The sequence below is a fragment of the Pundamilia nyererei genome, unplaced genomic scaffold (assembly GCF_000239375.1).
Source record: "Pundamilia nyererei isolate P.nyererei 1_Seehausen unplaced genomic scaffold, PunNye1.0 scaffold00253, whole genome shotgun sequence".
NCBI lineage: Eukaryota > Metazoa > Chordata > Actinopteri > Cichliformes > Cichlidae > Pundamilia > Pundamilia nyererei.
In genome coordinates, this window is record NW_005187654.1 from 616855 (window position 1) to 635507 (window position 18653).

The following is an 18653-nucleotide window of genomic DNA, read 5'->3' on the forward strand; positions in this document are numbered from 1 at the left end:
CTGCCATAATGCTGCGTCATGATGCGATGAGTCCTGTGAACACCAGAGGGCAGTCAAAGACCTGAAGGAGGGACCCTCCGCCTCTGCAACAGCAAAACAGCGCTTCATGGATCACGGTGTTCTAGCTTCATCCCTTCCTTTATCTAGTATTATACAGTGAATATAATTATTTTCCTACTTGCCAACATTTTAATATCAAACAACTGTTTGTTTGTTTTTTGAAAAAAAAAAGGAGCTTGTGTAAAGTGGGATTTAGCTGGTGAGGAATAACCTGTAGATAAGTCACATGACTCTGATATTGATTACTTTTCGTTGATTTGCAGATGTTTTACAAGCTGATATCCAACAAATGCACAATATAAAGTAGAATTCAGTGATTGAATCTAGTGTGCATCATCACCTTTATTAGAAATCGATGTCTGCTACCCTTCCTACAGCCTTACATGAATACCACAGCCTCTTCTGCACTAGTCCAATACAGTGAATCAGTGTATTCTTTATTACACTACCGCAAACTAACCAATGTAGCCTAGTATCTTCATTAAACCTTTGACTAACACAAAATTATTATTCAAGTACAGTTTATTTTGCAGGATATTTCACAAAAACAGCAAAATACCAAGTACGGATCCAATGTGTGATTTAAAAGCTAAACTAAACTGGCTTTTGAAAATAATCTCACATTTCTTCTCCTGTACGTTTCACTCCATGTCACTCCAACTTTACATGTGCACCGCGAACGCATCACAGGGACGAGAAGAAAAAAGGATGTGTTGAGGGTGTAGCGGGTCGTGGGACGTTTTTGTTTTTATTACTGAGCAAGTATATCTCCATGTTTTCACTGGAAGCAACACCAGGCAGCAGCACACGGAAAATTACCTTAACCTGCCTCAGATTTAATGACTGAAGGTGCTGAAGGTTCCGGATCATTTCAAACCCTGGTTGTGATATCAATGTCACTCAGAATCACTGCACTGCTGAATCGGCATGTCTGAGTGAAACAGAAAGAGGAGGAGGAGGAGGAGGAGGAAGAGGAAGAGCGGGGCTGTTGTGACTCATTCAGGTGAAGATGACAAAGCAATTTCTCTCCAATCACAACCACAGAAATAGCTGTAGATGCTCCCTTTGTCTTTTTTAATGCATTCTGATTCAGCTCAAGTGGTAAAAATAAAAAAATCTGAGCTGATGGCAAAGCATTAATATAAACAGCAATACTATAAGTAAAAAGAATAGAAAAGCATATAAATAAAGTATTAACTAAGAACATTTTGCTAAGAAATTAAAAACAAAGGAAGCAAATGTTTGGGACAAGCTCTGTGATGCAACTGCAGATTACATTGCAAAATTTAAGGATGCATATGATCTGACAAGAGGATCTGTCGGTTAAGTAACCAGCGCATAGAGCCTCAGCATCTACAAAGGTGTGCCCAGAGCAAAGCGTGCCAATCAAAATATGCAAACAGATAGCCAGAGGCTGAGCTGAGCATGAGAGAGAGTCACCAGAAGAAAAGATGGACGAGAGTGGAGGGATGACTAAAGGGGCGGGGTTGCAGCATGACTTGAAAATGCTGCAGCATCCGGCTGCCTCTCCTCCTCCTCCTCTCCCCATCTTTTTACATATTGGCTGTATCCTCCCTCCTGTTTCTCTCAGTCTGAGTGCTGTAGCCCTGCTGTGTGTTCCTCTCAGCCCTCTGTTGGAGCACCAAAGGGAGGAGGAGCCACCAGGAAACAGGCACTTACACATACTCACCCAGCCACACACTCTGACATCTCACAGCATCACTTCTGCACGCTCACTGTAAGCACCAGCCAGCCAACCAGCCAGGCCCATTTGGAGCAGGGGAGCCCAACTGTTTCATCGCCCAACATGGATGTACTGATGAAGGGGTTCTCCATGGCCAAGGAGGGGGTGGTGGCCGCCGCAGAGAAGACCAAAGCTGGCATGGAGGAAGCAGCAGCTAAGACCAAGGAGGGGGTAATGTATGTAGGTATGTAACATATCATGCAGCAAAAAGAGTTTGGAGGGTTGTGGGGGGGAGGTGCACTCATTTTTTGGTCTATATGTGGAATTACTTCATGTACTTTTTGCATCATATGATCTGGGATCCATGTCTGAGACTTGTGAGAGGAACAGAGAGAGGAGGAGGAGGAAAAAGAGAAGAGAAGGCAGGAAGGAGGGGATGGAGTGAGTGCTGGTGGGATACTGCTGCAGGACTGGTGCAGGGTCCAGAGGGTGGACAGTGAGAAACAGCGAGGAAAAGACAGTGAGGGTTACAGCTTTGCAGCAGGACAGTGATCAGTGGATGTTTGGGGGGAAAGCAAAAGAAAAGCAAAAGAGAAGAGCAAAAGGAGGGAAAGGAGGTCACTGCAGAGCTCTGTGACGCCGCTTCCTCGGGCTTTCATCACCTGACCAGCGTGACTTTAAATCACTGGTCTGTGAAGCAGTTTGGATGGGGATGTCCAGTGATGGACTGGTTTCCAGAGTGTCAATTTATCTGATTTTTTTTTTTAATTAAATTTACAGAATAGAGCTGACCTACATTCATAATTAAAAGAAAAAAATATATTTAGAAAAGTGTTATAAAAAGCATTTAAACACTTAAAAAGAATCATTTCACAGCAAGACGCAAGATGATGTAAGTGTAAGAGGAAATACAATTTTAAATGCCCAAGAAAAATGATTCATTTATATTTTACCTCGGGTGCTTTGCACAGATGCTGTTGTTTCCTGCACTTTAATTATAACTCAAGCTGCCACTGCGTCACGTTTCAAGGTTATCCCAAGCAGCAGGCTTTCACACCACCTGGGACAGGCCAGAGGGGGTGCAAAAGTAAGGAGGGTGGGTGAGGAACGATCAGAGTGGAGGGCTCCATCGTTGTCTGCTGTCTATCCTGTCAGTGCTCTGTCTGACCGTCATGCAGCAACTACAAAATTTTAATCATAATGATGAAAAAAAAAGGGAAAGTCAACGGCACAAGCTGGAGAGGGAGGGGTGAGTTAGGGCAAGGATCATTTGAGCACTGCAGCAATTTGCTCTCTCTCTCTATCACAACCCCTCCACCCCCACCCCCACCCTCCTTCTCCCGCACGCTCTACCCTCATCGGTTTGTGCTGGACGCAAAAACATTTGTGTGCTTGTGTTAGTTTGTGGCGTCACAGCAGCAGGATTGGCCTCCCAGTGAGTGCTCCTTCCTTCCACCCCCCACAGCTCACAAAACACCCACCCCAGGGAGACATGGAAGAATGGAGGGATGCAGGAAAAAGAGACAGAGAGAGAAAAGAGGGGGTAAAAAAATGAAGGGAGGGGTGTTATGTCACCAAAAGCTTTGAGCTTGTAGTCTCGTGGCTCGTGGAGGAGAAAGACAGGTGACACATTGGGACAGAGGGCTGAGACTTGCTGGGTAAAGAAACCCTGGATCTTCCAGGAAGTAGACAGTGGTCACAAGCTCAAGGAAGCAAGAGAAAGAGGGTAAAAGTGAAGCAAGAGACAGAGAGGGAACAACGTAGATCACAGGGGGAGGATCAGAAGGGGGAGAGGGGATGTGATCAGTGAAGAGTGTCAATGGTTTCACTGTATCCACCTGCAGCAGAGTGCCTACGTCAGCATGTGGCTGTCAGTACACAGTATCAAGGTTTACACGCCTGCTTTCCACCACATGGGCCAGACCTGGACAAACACAGCAACATGCTCAGTGATTTATTAATTTATTTTTAAAAGCTTCTGCCGCAAAACAGCTCCAAAACTTAAGTTTTAACTTTTAATTAAGAGATTTAACTTCATGTGATTTCATCAATCCCTTTATTTTTGCTTATAAGATTTAATTCGGTGTTTTGGTAATCACTGATGGTTTCATTACAATTTTTTGTTTAAAGAGATTCATGAAAAATCAAAAATACACAATCTAAAAATTCTAGGTGTTTATTTTTGCAATAATATGAAAATATACCAACATACATAGCAATTATTTTAGAAAGAAATCAATTAGCATGATTTTTTTTTCTGCCCTGTAAATTTAACACGATGTATTTGCAAGAAGGAATATGAATTTCCTTCTTCATTTGTATGTATATGGTAATACAGCGTGTTGTTGTTTATATATAGGTGTGTAAAATTGCATCTTTCTTTAGCTGAGAGCACATAAGGATTCACAGTTAACAGGATTTTTCACCACATCAGGATTGCTGAAGCGCAAATCCTCCTCTGGAAAAAAAAGCTGTATTTCTCTGTGTTTAACGCATCATTTCATAATGGGTAAAAATGCATTCAAACGCTCTAATCCATGCCGTCTTTGTGTACTCAGGCATGCCTCCTATCAGAATTATAATTTATTACAAGGATTATTTCAACAATTGAGTTTTTGTTCTTATTCTTGTCATTTGATCAGCTGTGTCCTGTGCATCACCTTCAGCTGGAATCGGCGTTATTACAAAAAGATGTTTATGAGTTACTCGATAAATCATAAAGCAAAGTTTCCTCAGAAGTCATGTATTCTTTCACAGGCATGGCTTGTTTGGTGACAGGCAGATCAGCTCTTCAGCTGAAATAGTCACGGCGTGCAGTGACACTCGGGAGGGGGGCTCCCCCTGTTGACTGAGAAAGAAGCTGTGTCACTGCAGCCTGCGATGAGCTGTACTGCAGTACTGCTCAGTATACCGCACGTGGCTCATGTACCACGGAGAACGTGCTGAAAGATGGAGGGAAGCAGAACGTAGCAAGGCTGAGTGGATGTGGGACACTGTAAATGGCAGCAGCTGCATCTATGTGACTATAAAAAAGAGTGCAGTCAGTTTACTCATCTGCAGATGTAGCCTTCCTTTCCTCCATTAGTTCCTTTTTACCTTCCTCTCACTCTTTCTACTGTTCTTATCTTTTAGCTCGGATACTTCCCTCCTGTCATCCCTAACGTTGGCAGATTACATAACCACAATTTAATCTGCTGGGATCATACTGTAATGAGCACAGGGCTGGAAAGCAGGAAGGCACACGCAGAGACGTGCGGCTGTTGCAGCCCATTCACAGGATGACTTCCAATTAAATAAAATGTTTCCAAGTGAAAGGAGCTTTTTTAGAGCTAGTGGTAAAGATAACAGGATCTTTAAACAGTCCAGATGTTACTAAAAAAAAATTAAAAAGGCAAAACCCTTTGAGAACGCAGGAAAGCGCACAACATACCAGTCAGACTGACAAAACTGTGAGCAAAAGTAGGTCTGTGAATGTATTTTTAGAAACAGTAATGGATCACGCTGAGCTGAGACTCTTGGGAATGTTATGTCAGAGTTTAAAGGGGCAACAGCAGCTGAGAAATGTCCAAAAATACATAAGCAATATCTGCCGTCAACATTTTATGATATTTCTCTGACAACATTTAATGCACTGGTGTATTAAATGTGCTACTATTAGGCTATTAATAATGTAACTCTCATTGCTCTTATTCCTACATTATTCATTAATACAAATCTATTATATAGTTTATGTTTCATTTGACTGTTTTACTTACTGAGGAAAGAAACCATAGACAGGACAAACAGGGCGTGTGAAATGTGTCTCTTTATTTTACAGGAAACATGCATGAGTCATGTACATGAATATGAGTCTGTTTTTCCTTTTTGGTCTGCAGGGAGTAAGACAAAGGAGGGAGTGGTGTCATCAGTAAACACAGGTAAGAAAAGCTGCATGTTTGAGCCACTATTAAGATCATATAAATATAGAAACAGAATGCAGAGGTTTGTTGTCTGAATATGAAGTGATTGCTGTCCCAAAGAGTTCGTTATGATCCCTTCTCTTATTACAAAAACAACATACGAATATATTCATACTTCAGCACTGAATTCATGGCTACACCTTTAAGCACTGTGCTGAAACACTCTGGTTCTTAGAACAAGGAGCTCTTAGTCACACTTGAATGGTATAGAGTCCCAGATGGCTACAAGGGTATGTTTTGTAACATAGGTAGGTGGGATGGTTAACCGTCAGTTAATCTTCATTGTTGAAGTTTTTTTCTCTAGTAAAATCGAAAAAAATAAAAAATACATAAATAAAGTTTGAAAATATTTCTGATAAAGCACAGATGCCACCTACTGTATGTGTCACTCAATTTGATTTTGCAACTAGCAGGTGCAGATGTTGATGATGATGATGATGATGATGATAACCTTTTATTTTGAACAGATAAAGGCTTAAATGCTGTGTAGATGCTGATCTGATTTCTCAAATTACTTCTTTTTTGTATCTAGAAATTTAAGATATGAAAAGCATAAATATTGAATTTTGGTATAAATCAAATAAGAGCAGTATGTACAAATAAACTGTTCATTGGATACATGTTTAGAGGTACAATCATCAGAAATGTGTTTAAATACCAGGTGTCCTCTTCCAGGTGACCCAAATGTGGTTCATTGCTTATTACTAAAATAATAAGCAAGTAGAAATAAGAAAAATCCTGATTTTATTCTAATCCATACAGATAATAACAGAGCTGCATAAAGCTTTAACTGTCATATAGAAAAAATAAATAAGATGTTTACCGAAGGATTTTAATGTTTAGTGCTGTTACTTTTAATATTACTTTAAATAATGACATTACAGTTGTGCTAAAGGATCTGGAGACTTCACTTTGTCCTCCACTGAGCAGGCTGATGTTGTTTGCTCTGGACCCTCTTATACAGCGTCATTTGTGTGTGAAAGACAAACTTCAGGTTTCAAGATGTTTTTAAACTTTGCTTTTTATAAAGAAAATAAAAGTGAATAACACTATCTTGCTGGTTTAGCAAATTATATATGTGAAAAGGCTCTTCTGTGATTTCTAATGAGGCCAATGTATCAACTTAGTTTCAGGGGTGTCTCCATAGGGGGGGCCATGAGGTGGCACTGCCCAAGCCTACTCCACACTAAAGTTAGGGTCACTGTGGTAGACTACTGTTCATGCCCAACACTCTTAGATGAAAGCATCAATAGGATTATAGCATAAATATTACTGGAAAATACATTCACATCACTCAAGTGACGTACAAGCTTATCCTTTAGGTACTTCTTTGTTATGATACCATCTACTTCTACTCTGCAGTACTTGAAATAAAAAGCTATGTTATGTGATATAATGTATTTTATTGTATAGCTTACAACACACATTAATAAATCATTAGAGAATAATGAACTATTTTCAAGTAACACTGTAGAATGAGTACATTTACTTTAGGTACTTTAATTGCTAAAACCTTTGTACTCTTAGGTTACTTTAGCAGGGTTATGAATTTTACTTGAGAAAAAAGGTGTAAATATTTATTTACAGTTCTACTTGGCAGGTAATACACCTGTATGAGGGCAGATGGTTACACACTAATCTGAATGTGTTGTCTACACTGCATACCACTTTTCCTGATCAAGTGTTCTGATTTCCTGTCCCATCCCCATCTGATCTTTTCAAAGTCCTGGAAGGAGCTTTGCACAGATTTTCACATTGAGGTGAAAATCAGGACCGTTTTCTCACAGTGCAGTTTACACACTAACCCCCTTTTGCTCTCCACGTCTCAGTGGCCAACAGGACCGTGGATCAGGCCAACATCGTCGGAGAAACAACGGTTGCAGGAGCCAACGAGGTGGCGCAGGCGGGTGTGGAGGGAGTCGAGAACGTTGCTGCATCAACCGGGCTGGTCAACCAGGTTAGTTACCATGGTTACTATGGGTCGCACCAACACTCTTCATAGGTTTGCCTCATTAGCATCTTTGCAGCTCTAGAAGGGAACCAGAGTTCTCCTGCAGTAACAATGCTGGAAACTTCATTTTTAAAACGGGATCAGGGATTGATTGAGCTGAACAAAGTGTCAGCTGCACATTTAAATTGTGTCTGAAACTGATCTTTAATGCTAGTTTGAAGTTGAACACTAGATGGAGACATTTCCCCTGAACTCACATCAAACAACTGCAGGACACCCAAGAAATCCGATTTCTTTACTGCAGCACTCTGTTGAGAAACTTTAATTACATTTATTTGCTCTAAGTAAATTAAGTTCATTGTGGCTCCATCTGCTTGTGAGAGGATTTTTCTGTCTGTCCAGTTTTCCACAGCCTGAAAAAATTATAAATTTTTAAACTTAATACACTCAACAAAAATATAAACGCAACACCTTTGTTACTGCTCTCATTCCCCATGGGATGGACGTAGAGACCTAAAATTCATTCCAGATACACAATATAACCATCCCTCCCAAACAGTGGTCACAAATCAGTCCAAATGTGTGGTAGTGGGCACATCTGCTATATTGAGATAATCCATCCCACCTCACAGGTGTGCCACATCAGGATGCTGATCTGACATCATGAGTAGTGCACAGGTGTACCTCAGACTGCCCACAACAAAAGGCCACCCTGGAATGTGCAGTTTTTTGCGCTATTGGGGGCCTGGGGACCCAGAACCGGTCAGTATCTGGTGTGACCACCATTTGCCTCATGCAGTGCAACACATCGTCACATGGAGTCTATCAGATTGTCAATTGTGGCCTGTGGAATGTTGGTCCACTCCACTTCAATGGCTGTGCGAGGTTGTTGGATATTCGTGGGAACTGGTACACGCTGTCGTATACACCGGTCAAGCACATCCTGAACATGCTCAATGGGTGACATGTCCGGTGAGTATGCTGGCCATGCAAGAACTGGGACATTCTCAGCTGCCATCTGCCCTGAACAATGTGAACCATGATTCATCCGTGAAGTTTGTGCAGAAATTGTTTGGTTGTGCAAACCAATTGTTCCAGCAGCTGTCTGGGTGGCTGGTCTCAGACGATCTTGGAGGTAAACCTGCTGGATGTGGAGGTCCTGGGCTGGTGTGGTTACACGAGGTCTGCGGTTGTGAGGCCGGTTGGATGTGCTGCCATATTCTCTGAAACGCCTGTGGAGACGGCTTATGGTTGAGAAATGAACATTCAATGCACGGGCAACAGATCTGGTTGACATTCCTGCTGTCAGCATGCCAATTGTACGCTCCCTCATTGCTTGTGGCATCTGTGGCATTTTGCTGTGAGACAAAACTGCACATTCCAGGGTGGCCTTTTGTTGTGGGCAGTATAAGGTACACCTGTGCACTACTCATGATGTCAGATCAGCATCCTGATGTGGCACACCTGTGAGGTGGGATGGATTATCTCAATATAGCAGATGTGCCCACTACCACACATTTGGACTGATTTGTGACCACTGTTTGGGAGGGATGGTTATATTGTGTATCTGGAATGAATTTTAGGTCTCTACGTCCATCCCATGGGGAATGGGAGCAAAAACAAAAGTGTTGCGTTTATATTTTTGTTGAGTGTATTTACAGATTCAATTATTATTTATGTCATCACTGTGTTGTTTGCTGGTTTTTAAGCAAAGAAATAATAAAATACATATAACTGTGACACATTTGCAATAAACTTGTATTACAACTTGTATAAGAAAATTTTGAATTACCACTAATGTCATTTGGAGCTCTTGAAACTGATCGTCCTCCTTCTGCTCTTACACTTTGAACTCTCTGTCAGATGTTAGATGTTCTTGCATTTAACATTTGTGTCTTTTCTGCATGTCTTTATTGTCGTGTGTTTTGTGTGCTGTTCTTTTGTTATAATTTTGTGCCAGTGCTTTTTTTTCTTGTGCTTTGTTTTTGTGTTACTGTTCTCACATTTTGTTGTTTGTGCTGTTTGTGTCTCATTTTTGTTTCCCTGATAGGAGGAGCCTGTATACGAGGTGCCAGTTGGACAGAACATTTTGGGGTCATAGGTCATAAAGAAATCGGGAGGGTTAGGAAAGCTAGGGGGGGGGGGGGGGGATACTGTGCATGATGCTAACAGTCTGTTAGGTGTACACAATCTGTAGAAACCCTTTTGTATTGGATTGCGTGAACGTTAGTTAATAGTGTACAACAAACTCAGTGAGCTTCAGGAGGAAAGGGAAGAAACAGAAGCTTCTGTAAGGCTTCCTGAATTTATTCCTGCATCATTTGGGGCTTTGGATTAAACCCTTCATGCTTCCAGGAAAAATCCAAGTTGTAATACAACATAAAAAATAACTTTCTGACTTCTTCCTCTGAATATTTGAGACATTTTCCTCTCATGCTCACTAAGTTGTGTACTTTAGGCTCCAGTGATACTAAAATTCATTTCTAACCGTGTAGCTTGTCTATGCAACATTAAGCCACATCTATAGAACATCAGACAAGGCAGTGAATATTCTTATGGCATGCTCTGAACTGCTTCCCTGCAAGGCCTGTGCATCAGAAGCCTGTAGGCAAAAGTGTTCCTCTGACATCTTAGAAAGCTATAATTAATTAACTGACTCTCCCTTTCCTGAAAAATCATGCGCATGATGATAAGAGCTCTTTCAATGCCACTGCATGCTTTTTGGAAATATTGTAACTGCTTTATTGAATTAGAGGTGCCATCAGTTCATTCTTTGATCCTTGCTGAAATATTCACGCCACCTCTCTCGTGTTTATAATCCATCCACATTAACGTCTTCTCCTCCCACAGGGAGAATATGGAGGAATGCAGCAGGGCGGGGAAGGAGGAGAGGTAAGATGAAACAATTTCTTTTATTTTATGTATTTTATTAAAAACACATACATTAAAAGCGGTCACATACACCTTTGTTATACAGAGGATTTTCTTTCCAGTTTCCAGTTTCCATGATCCCGATGAGACTCAATGGCTAGTTTCATATCTTCGTTTTTTTCCAACATGATGTTAGTTTTATCCCAGTTAGAGTCAAACAGACAATAAAGCACTGTATGCTTGAAGGTGGGTGATAGGTTTGTAGCTTGAACCTATTCGCTGGAACGTTGAAGACAATATAATTACACAGCAAGCAAGACACGAAGTAGGCAAAGTTCTTCATGTTTCTCGCGCACGGGAGAGAACCGGACAAACGCCGTTCCTGTAGGTGTGCACACAAAGTTTGCAGACTATTAAGGATCAAACCTCTACCAATCTACAACTAATTATAAAACTCTAAGCATATATAAGTAGATATTTCTAAGCATAAATGACAATCAACAATACAAAACCTAACAGTGGGCCTCCATTGCGATTTACAAGTTGCTAATATATAACAATGTCCCTGCATTTCTCAGCCTGATCATCTCTTCTCTTCTCACATTTACTTTCAAAACACAAAAAGAGTAATGGCCGAACCAATGGATAATTTCATGTTGGTCACATTGATCTTTTATATACAGTCTATGATTCTTCTAGTGGTAACTAACGTGGAGCTGCTAGTGTTGAGAAGAGATGAACTATAGAAGTTAGACAAAGCAGCCTTCTAGATTTCAAAACAAAACCGTACAACTTACAGATTAATTAGTTTATACAGGTTTTTACTGTACACATCTCCAGGCTTTAAGACAAAATTATTTTAAAATGCATTTTCAGTTCTTAAAATGCATGGATAGGCAGATCAGTTGGAATCCATTCTCATTTTAAATGCACTAGAGTAAGTTTCAGTATCACGTTGCATATCCTATACTATCAAGGATCAAGCTGCTACTGTACGTCAGTTTAGTAATTTGCAAATTGAGTAAAACCATAATTTAGACAATAATAAAATCTAACCTAAAGAATCTGTGTACCAGTCTCCAGAATCCAAGGCTTAAATAAACACAAACCGGATTAGCAGAAAAAGAGAAGCACGCAAGTTTATAATGACAGCAAAACACTGAAACCAGGTGGGACATCTTAAAAGGAAGTTGTTTGGTGTTGCTGTGAACAAATCAGCGATTGCACAGATATGATGAGGATTTCTGGCTGCCCTTTTAAAGTAAGAAGTCACAAGCAGAAAAATGCTTGAAGCCGCTGGTTTCATGTTTAACTATGAATGCAAAACTCTAAATCTAATCATCTAAAATATGATTGCATGGAAATTTTAAGTAGCAAAAAGAGGAATACTGCTTTATGATCTTTAACATATGCTTGATGTTTTTTACTGTTATACATATAAAAAATGTCTTCCACTGTTGATATTTGTGTTTTTATGTTTTTCTTCTTTCCTCCCTTCCAGGGATACTAGTCATCTTCAGGCCCTCCCGTGCTCTCCACCTGCCCCTCGCCTCCCCCTTTGCCTCGCTGTACCAGACTCCAGATGTTCAACAATATTTTTTTGTGACTTTATGGAACCAAAATCAACTAAAACAGACTCTTCCGGATGCTGCACAACCGCCCCTCTCTCCCCGCTCAGTCTCGTCACTCCCCGGTGCCTCCCCCTGTGGTCCTCACCGCCATCTTTCCTCCCCTCTAATTTAAAGCAGCCTGAAGCTTTCGTACCCCCGCCTCATCTGTGTGTTAGTGGTGTCCTGATATGATCCTGGTGTTGTTGCTCTGCCACATGAACCCATAGTAAAATCTCACACGCAAACACACAAAAAAGAAACACACCAACATTCGGCACACACATGAAACACTCACATACAGTACATGCCGTTAAGGCACTGACTCGCACTTTGGGCGAATGAGTCACAGTTGGGGGAAATACAATTCTGGGTGTGAACAATAACACAGTGTGCGACTGAGGCAAGACATGAGAGGGTGGATGAGCTGCAGTCAGTGCGTCTGTGTACCAGTGTTAGCTCGTGTATGTGTGTGCATGTGTAGCTGATGCTGTATAGAACAAATCTCCAGAGGCTTGTGCAGGAAAATGTGCTTTGATGATGTTGAAGTTACATGTGAAGTAATTAGAGTAGACTGCATGAACAGATGTGTAGAATGACTCGTGACGTGTTAAATCTAGAGTAGCAGCTGTTCTGTGTTGCTTTGAATGGCTTAGTGTGTGTTTCTACTCAACATTTGTTTAGGGTTAATACAGTGGAAGCAATAGACAATATTCATCTGTCAGAGCAGCAGCTTGAAATGTGTTCATGTGATGCATGAGAAAGCAAAGGCAACATTTTAAAAGAAACTCCTATAACATTTAAATATTTGAGGTGTGAGAAAGCAGACTTAATGAGAAGAAAGCTCTTATTACTTTGAACTACTTAGTTAAGGATTTAGGTTTAATCAGATTTGACTGAGAGGGAAGTTTCCCCGCAAAAATAAAAGTAATAATAATAATTTTAGTTTAAAATTCGAGAATGTCCTTTTTCCAAAGCAGTTCAGACCTCAGCAACATCCATTGTAACAATGACTTCATATGTGAACAACTTTTAGCACTAAAGAAGCTGACTGGCATTGTTTCAGAAACACAGAATTGTATTTAAAATTGATTGATCTGTAGAAAATTCAGCAACTTCGAAAGAAAGCTACATACAGAGAAAAAAATAACTACAATTGTCACCTTGCAGGTTATATTTATCCCTCACTTATAGTGTTTCCTAAAAAAGAGCTTTTGTCAAGTATCACACCTTCATTATTTAATTCTGCTTCACATTTGTGTAGAACTTTGATAGAAGTTATTTAATTAGTAGTTATTAAATGAGTTATTTAGTTAATGCCAGAAACAAGTTTTGTATGGTGATTGTGAATTTTACCTTTGACTCTTAAATGAGCTGCAGTTCTTGCTTGACTTAAAGTGAATGATTGTGCCAAATTAAAAGAAATTTCCTCCAGGTAGTCCCGAGTTGGAAGACATCACAAAAGCCTGACACGTAACTTCTTCAAGGGTAATTCTCATAAAGAAATCTGCACTGGTTAGTGTGAAAAATGTTCAAAATAACTATTCAAGGAGAAAATAAGATCACTTTCTGCTATTGTGTAGCTGCTTTTTAGTCTCTGTAACACTGTTTCGCAAACCATCGAGAGAAACAAGCAGATGGGACATTTGTCAGTTGTTTGTATTGCAGTTGAAAATATTCTTATTATTATTAATTCATCGTTAAAAGAGCATAATGAAGGTTTGGGTTTAAAAATTAGACCAGCTTTATGTGTAGTTCTGTGCACAGCTTGAATTCTGGGATATGTAGTAGCTTTTAGGATGGTTTTTATTTCACACAATCTAAATCTGACTGTTGTGAAGCTCCCACCCCTCAACTGTCTCAACCAATCAGATCGTTTCTTTCTGCTGTCACTCAGTGTTATGACACGTTGCACAGCTTGCTTGCCCTGCAAAACTGTGTGTCTACATGTACTGTATGTGAGAGTGGACGTGTGTGTGCTAACACAGAACGGATTCAGCCAGCAAAATGTGTGTGTGTGTGTTTGTGTCTGGACCTGGTTTGTGTGTTCTTACTTTGAGGCCAATGGAAACTGATGACTGCATGTTGCCTTATCAAGCAATTTCACATTCCCACACACACACACGTGTACATCACAGTACACACTAAAAAACACACACAACCACGAATCCCTCCACAAATACACAAACACGGTTCACACACCAAGTTTAAGTTGGCATCAAAGCAGACTCGCTGATTTTTTTAAACAGTACCAATGAAATTAAAAAGGTTTTGTTGAAATCCAGCTACAGTGTCAAGTTTTGTTTGAAGAATTTAAAAAGTTTTATTAATTTTGATCTTGCAGTCGAGGCCACGGGAATTTTTCTGTTCAATTCAATTTTATTTACATAGCGTTGACTCATAATAACAGTTGCCTCAAGTTGCTTTATATTTGCCAGAATCCTTCAGTTAAACAGACAAAACAGAAAAAGCCCAACAGTCAGATGCTCTGCTATGAGCAACGGTTTGGCATAGAAAATCAAATTAAATTCAAATTCAAATTTTATTTGTCACATACACAGTCATACACCGTACGATATGCAGTGAAATGCTTAGACAACTGCTCTTCAGGAAGCGGAATCGAAGAAAAGAAAAACTCCCTTTTAAAAGAAAGAAACTTCTAGTAGAATCAGGCTGAGAGAGAGAGACAGCCATCTGCTGCTGGTTGAGGTTAGAGGAGGAAGACAGGATAAAAACATGCTGTGGAAGAGAAATGTGTAAAGGTGAGTGAAGAAGAAACACTCAGTGCATCATGGGAAGCCCCTGGGCCACCTGAGTGAGGATTTGGGGCCACCTGTTCCAAACTAGAAGCTGCTCTGCTCCAAGAGTTGCTCTGCCTCCCATTTTACATTTAAATACTATAGGGACAAAACACACAGTCTGAGAGAGAAGTGGGATGATACAGTGCTATGAAGTCTTTAAAATAAGATGGGGCTGATTATTCAAGACCTTGTGTGTGACAAGAAGGATTTTAAATCCAATTCTGTATTTAACAGGGACAATGAAGCCAGTGTGGGCAAAGTATGCTCTTTTTTTAGTCCTCATCAGAACCCTTGGATCAAATAAAGATTTTTTTATGGAGTTTTTAGGACATCCTGATAATAATGGAATACATAAGTCCAGCCCTAGAAGTGTTAAATGCATGTGTAGAGCTTTTCTCATCCTGGTAACCATCCAAAGCATTTTATCCTACAGCCACATTCACTTAATTCCACATTCCTGTGAAGTGACACTGCTAAGCACTGCACCAACATGCCACCCTTATTCACATCATTGAATAGAACCTAACAGTGAGTGTGCACCTAATGAACACCATGGGCAAGCAATAAACTCCAAGTTGCTCTCTGATATATTGTAGAGAGAATGTGTGTGAATTTTAGATAGAAAGCGCTTATGCATAGAAAAAAAAGTGATTATGTGAATCAGGGTAGATGAGGCACGATGTACAAAGGGTTTTAAGTACTAAAGTACAGCAGAATAAGTCTATCTAGCAGCAGTGCTCACACTGCCTGGTTGCTTTTATTGATTCAAAACGACTCCATGTCTCTTCCTTTGCTCAGGAGACCCAAACGAAGAAAAGAGCACCACATCCGGGCAGTAAATACTTTTACTATGTGTCATAAAAACAGAATGCTAACATGATTGGTCCAAACAGTTGAGGGTGGTGGTTTAAACTTCCTTTTTGGCTCTTCAGTCCATCCCTCGGGTCATCTTACACCCTGTACGGCGCAAACATCTCAATGTAATATGAAGAAAACTCTTCCCACTTCACCATGGCAACCTCCTCTAGTATTAAACATGCTACAACTAGCAGGCAAAAAATACTCAATAAACTTTAATGTGTGTGTGTGTGTTTGGTTAAACTGTATGAAGGTAAAGATTAACTTGTTTTACAGAAACACATTTCTTTGTATTTATTTGCAGTCCCTGGTGAACACTGATTCTGCTCTATGATTGGCTGTTTGTAAAAATTTAATAAATAAAAAAAAAGGGAGAAAGTATAAAAGGGGAAAAGAAGCCGTCAGCAGGTCATTTCTCTTGGACTACGCTCGAGAAACAGCAGAATCACAGACTCTGCCTGAAGCAGTAAACTGAGTAAGTAACAGATCCTTTTATATGTCTTTAACTCTCCGTTTGTTTATTTTACACTCAGAAACACTTTAATGACATCATAACCTGAAAATAATAGAGGATAAAAAAAAACCTGAATTTGAAAGTTTACCGTGGGAACACCTGAAAACAGTAAATGTGTAACCACGGGCATCATTATGAGGGAAAAGGTAAACAGGGTTGGAAAACAAATTATTAATACTAGCTTTTCAACCAGCACAATTTTAATTGGAAACAGATTTATTTAGACTTTAAGACACCAGGATGTGCAAGCTCAGGTAATTTACTGTTATTCATTCATGTTTTGTTTTGTTTGTTTTTATGACTTGCGTGCAGCTTAGATTGAATAACAGAACATATGATATCTGGTACAAATGATCAAGGTTTGTCTTTGCACTCAGGAAGCCGCTGTGGGATCAGTCGACTCTTCTTCAAACCAAGTTAACTGATTCAAAGAAATGGCAGAAAACACAAGAAACACCAGTGGAACTGTGAGCACTGCATACAAGATTTCTGAGGATATGGCGTAAAATAAATGTGCTCATGCAATTTTTATCTTTTCTTTTAGATGAGTCCTCAACCATATGTCTATCCCAATGAAAGCGCAAGAGAGCAGGAAAAAAAGAAATTCAGAAAGGAAGAAAGAGCACGCAGACCCGAACAGCTGTTTGTAAATCAAAGAAAATCGAAAGACGATAAATACCAGTTTTATACTAAAGATCCAGAAAAATGGAGAAACTGGATAAAAGAGGAGTTTGGTGATGAAACTGAAACAATAATCACTTACAAATATGACACAGACAAAAGCACCATAATGTTACACAGCAATGGAGAATGTGTGATACATGTTTCAAATGAGAAAAGGGGTGAATTTCTCACATGGTTCGGAGAAAAAGTCAAAATTAACGTAAAGCAAGAAGATCAAAAAACAGAAGACCTAAATGAAAAAATGAAAGAGTTGACATTAAAAAAGTAACAACGAAACAACCTACAACCTTGCTCATTGGTTGTCATGTGATTGTTGGGGTTTTCTCTGTGTTATTGCAAGGTCTTCACCTTACAATATACATTGTCCTGAAGCAACTGTTGTCGTGATTTGCCTCTAAAAAGCACCACCCTTCCACAGCTCACATATAATGAAATATTATGTTATCAAACCTTATCTGTAGAGTGTAAATCAGAACTGCTGTCTGTTGTGAAGCATGTTTGCAGTTTTGTGGGTTTTTTTTTTTTTCTTTTTTCTTTGAATTGACAAGATAATATGTGTAAACATTTGATTTACTGTGCTTGGAAATTTTTACTTTTTGTTTGCTTCACTGCACCTGTTCAAAATAAATTTGGAAATTAAAACATTTAAAAAAAAACATTTCCTTCTTTTCCTTATTTTCAGTCATACTTGTTATAAGTAATCTGCGAGGGTTAAAAGTGCAGGTTTCAGAGTGTTTTAGATACTCCAGATGGATTCTTCTGTCTGGATACAGAGAAGCTCCAACATCCTTCTCTCGAAATTTTTTGTATATGAGGGATACATGTTGACTTAATGGAAAAGGAGCTTCCATATAATGACATTTCAAAACAACCAATAAAATTAAATTATAATGACAGCAGTTTAGAGGCTGGACTAAGAGCAGTGGCTTTTTGACTGGTTGTCTTCTGTCAATGGAAAATTGTACTTAGTAGTCAGTATAAGCTGTTAATGATATAAGTTTACATGTGATAGAATACTGCATGATGACCTTTTTATGACTTACACTGTTGTCCACTACAAGACTTGTTTCTGTTTTATAAATTCTTTCCAACAGCGATAATAACTGAACATGCAGTTTCACTCCTACCAGGAAGAGGAGAGCTGGACACTTTTATCTGCGCTCCCTAAAAAGAAGAGGGGCCTGGATATCTGGGGCCTGGATCTCCTCCATACCTGCTTCATACCCTGAAGGACGGGACTGTGGCTCCCCACACTCCCTAGCAGATCGTTACATGGAGAAACCTTTGGAATGCAAGCATGCTGATCCACACAGGTATGCACACAGGTGTACACACGGGTGTTCACAGACACGGACTACAGCTTTCTTGGTTGCTGCCTCAAAGCACATTGTGCGCTGTCTATCTTGCGTGCTGCACAATATCGTTTATTATTTAGTATCTACTGATATCTACTGCTAGCTAGTTTATTGTGATGGTGCTGTTTTTTTTATTATGTTGCTCTTTGTTGTTTGCTTTCTCTTCTGTTTTTTTCTCCATACAGGTGACCCAGGTGTTTTGTTTGTTTTGTTTGTTTGTTTTTTTTTCTTTCTTTCCCCCTTCTCACAGTCTCTTCTCCCCTTTGGTTTTCTTTCTCTCCCTCTCTTTCTTTCATTCTTTCTCCCTGT

At 39.8% G+C, this 18653-nt stretch overlaps 1 protein-coding gene and 1 long non-coding RNA gene across 2 annotated transcripts; both read left to right on the forward strand.

Moving 5' to 3' along the window:
* The first annotated feature begins 1561 nt into the window (after positions 1-1561).
* Positions 1562-14416, forward strand: sncgb (synuclein, gamma b (breast cancer-specific protein 1)). The gene is made up of 5 exons (XM_005749723.1): positions 1562-1988; positions 5620-5661; positions 7533-7660; positions 10505-10546; positions 12027-14416. The coding sequence occupies exons 1-5, from the start codon at positions 1868-1870 to the stop codon at positions 12033-12035; spliced, it is 342 nt and encodes a 113-aa protein (XP_005749780.1). The 5' UTR covers positions 1562-1867; the 3' UTR covers positions 12036-14416.
* Positions 14417-16187: 1771 nt separating this feature from the next.
* Positions 16188-17624, forward strand: LOC102213340 (uncharacterized). Its single transcript, XR_312180.1, has 3 exons — positions 16188-16266; positions 16683-16772; positions 16850-17624. It is a non-coding gene; the product is annotated as an uncharacterized LOC102213340 (long non-coding RNA).
* The last annotated feature ends 1029 nt before the right edge of the window (positions 17625-18653 follow it).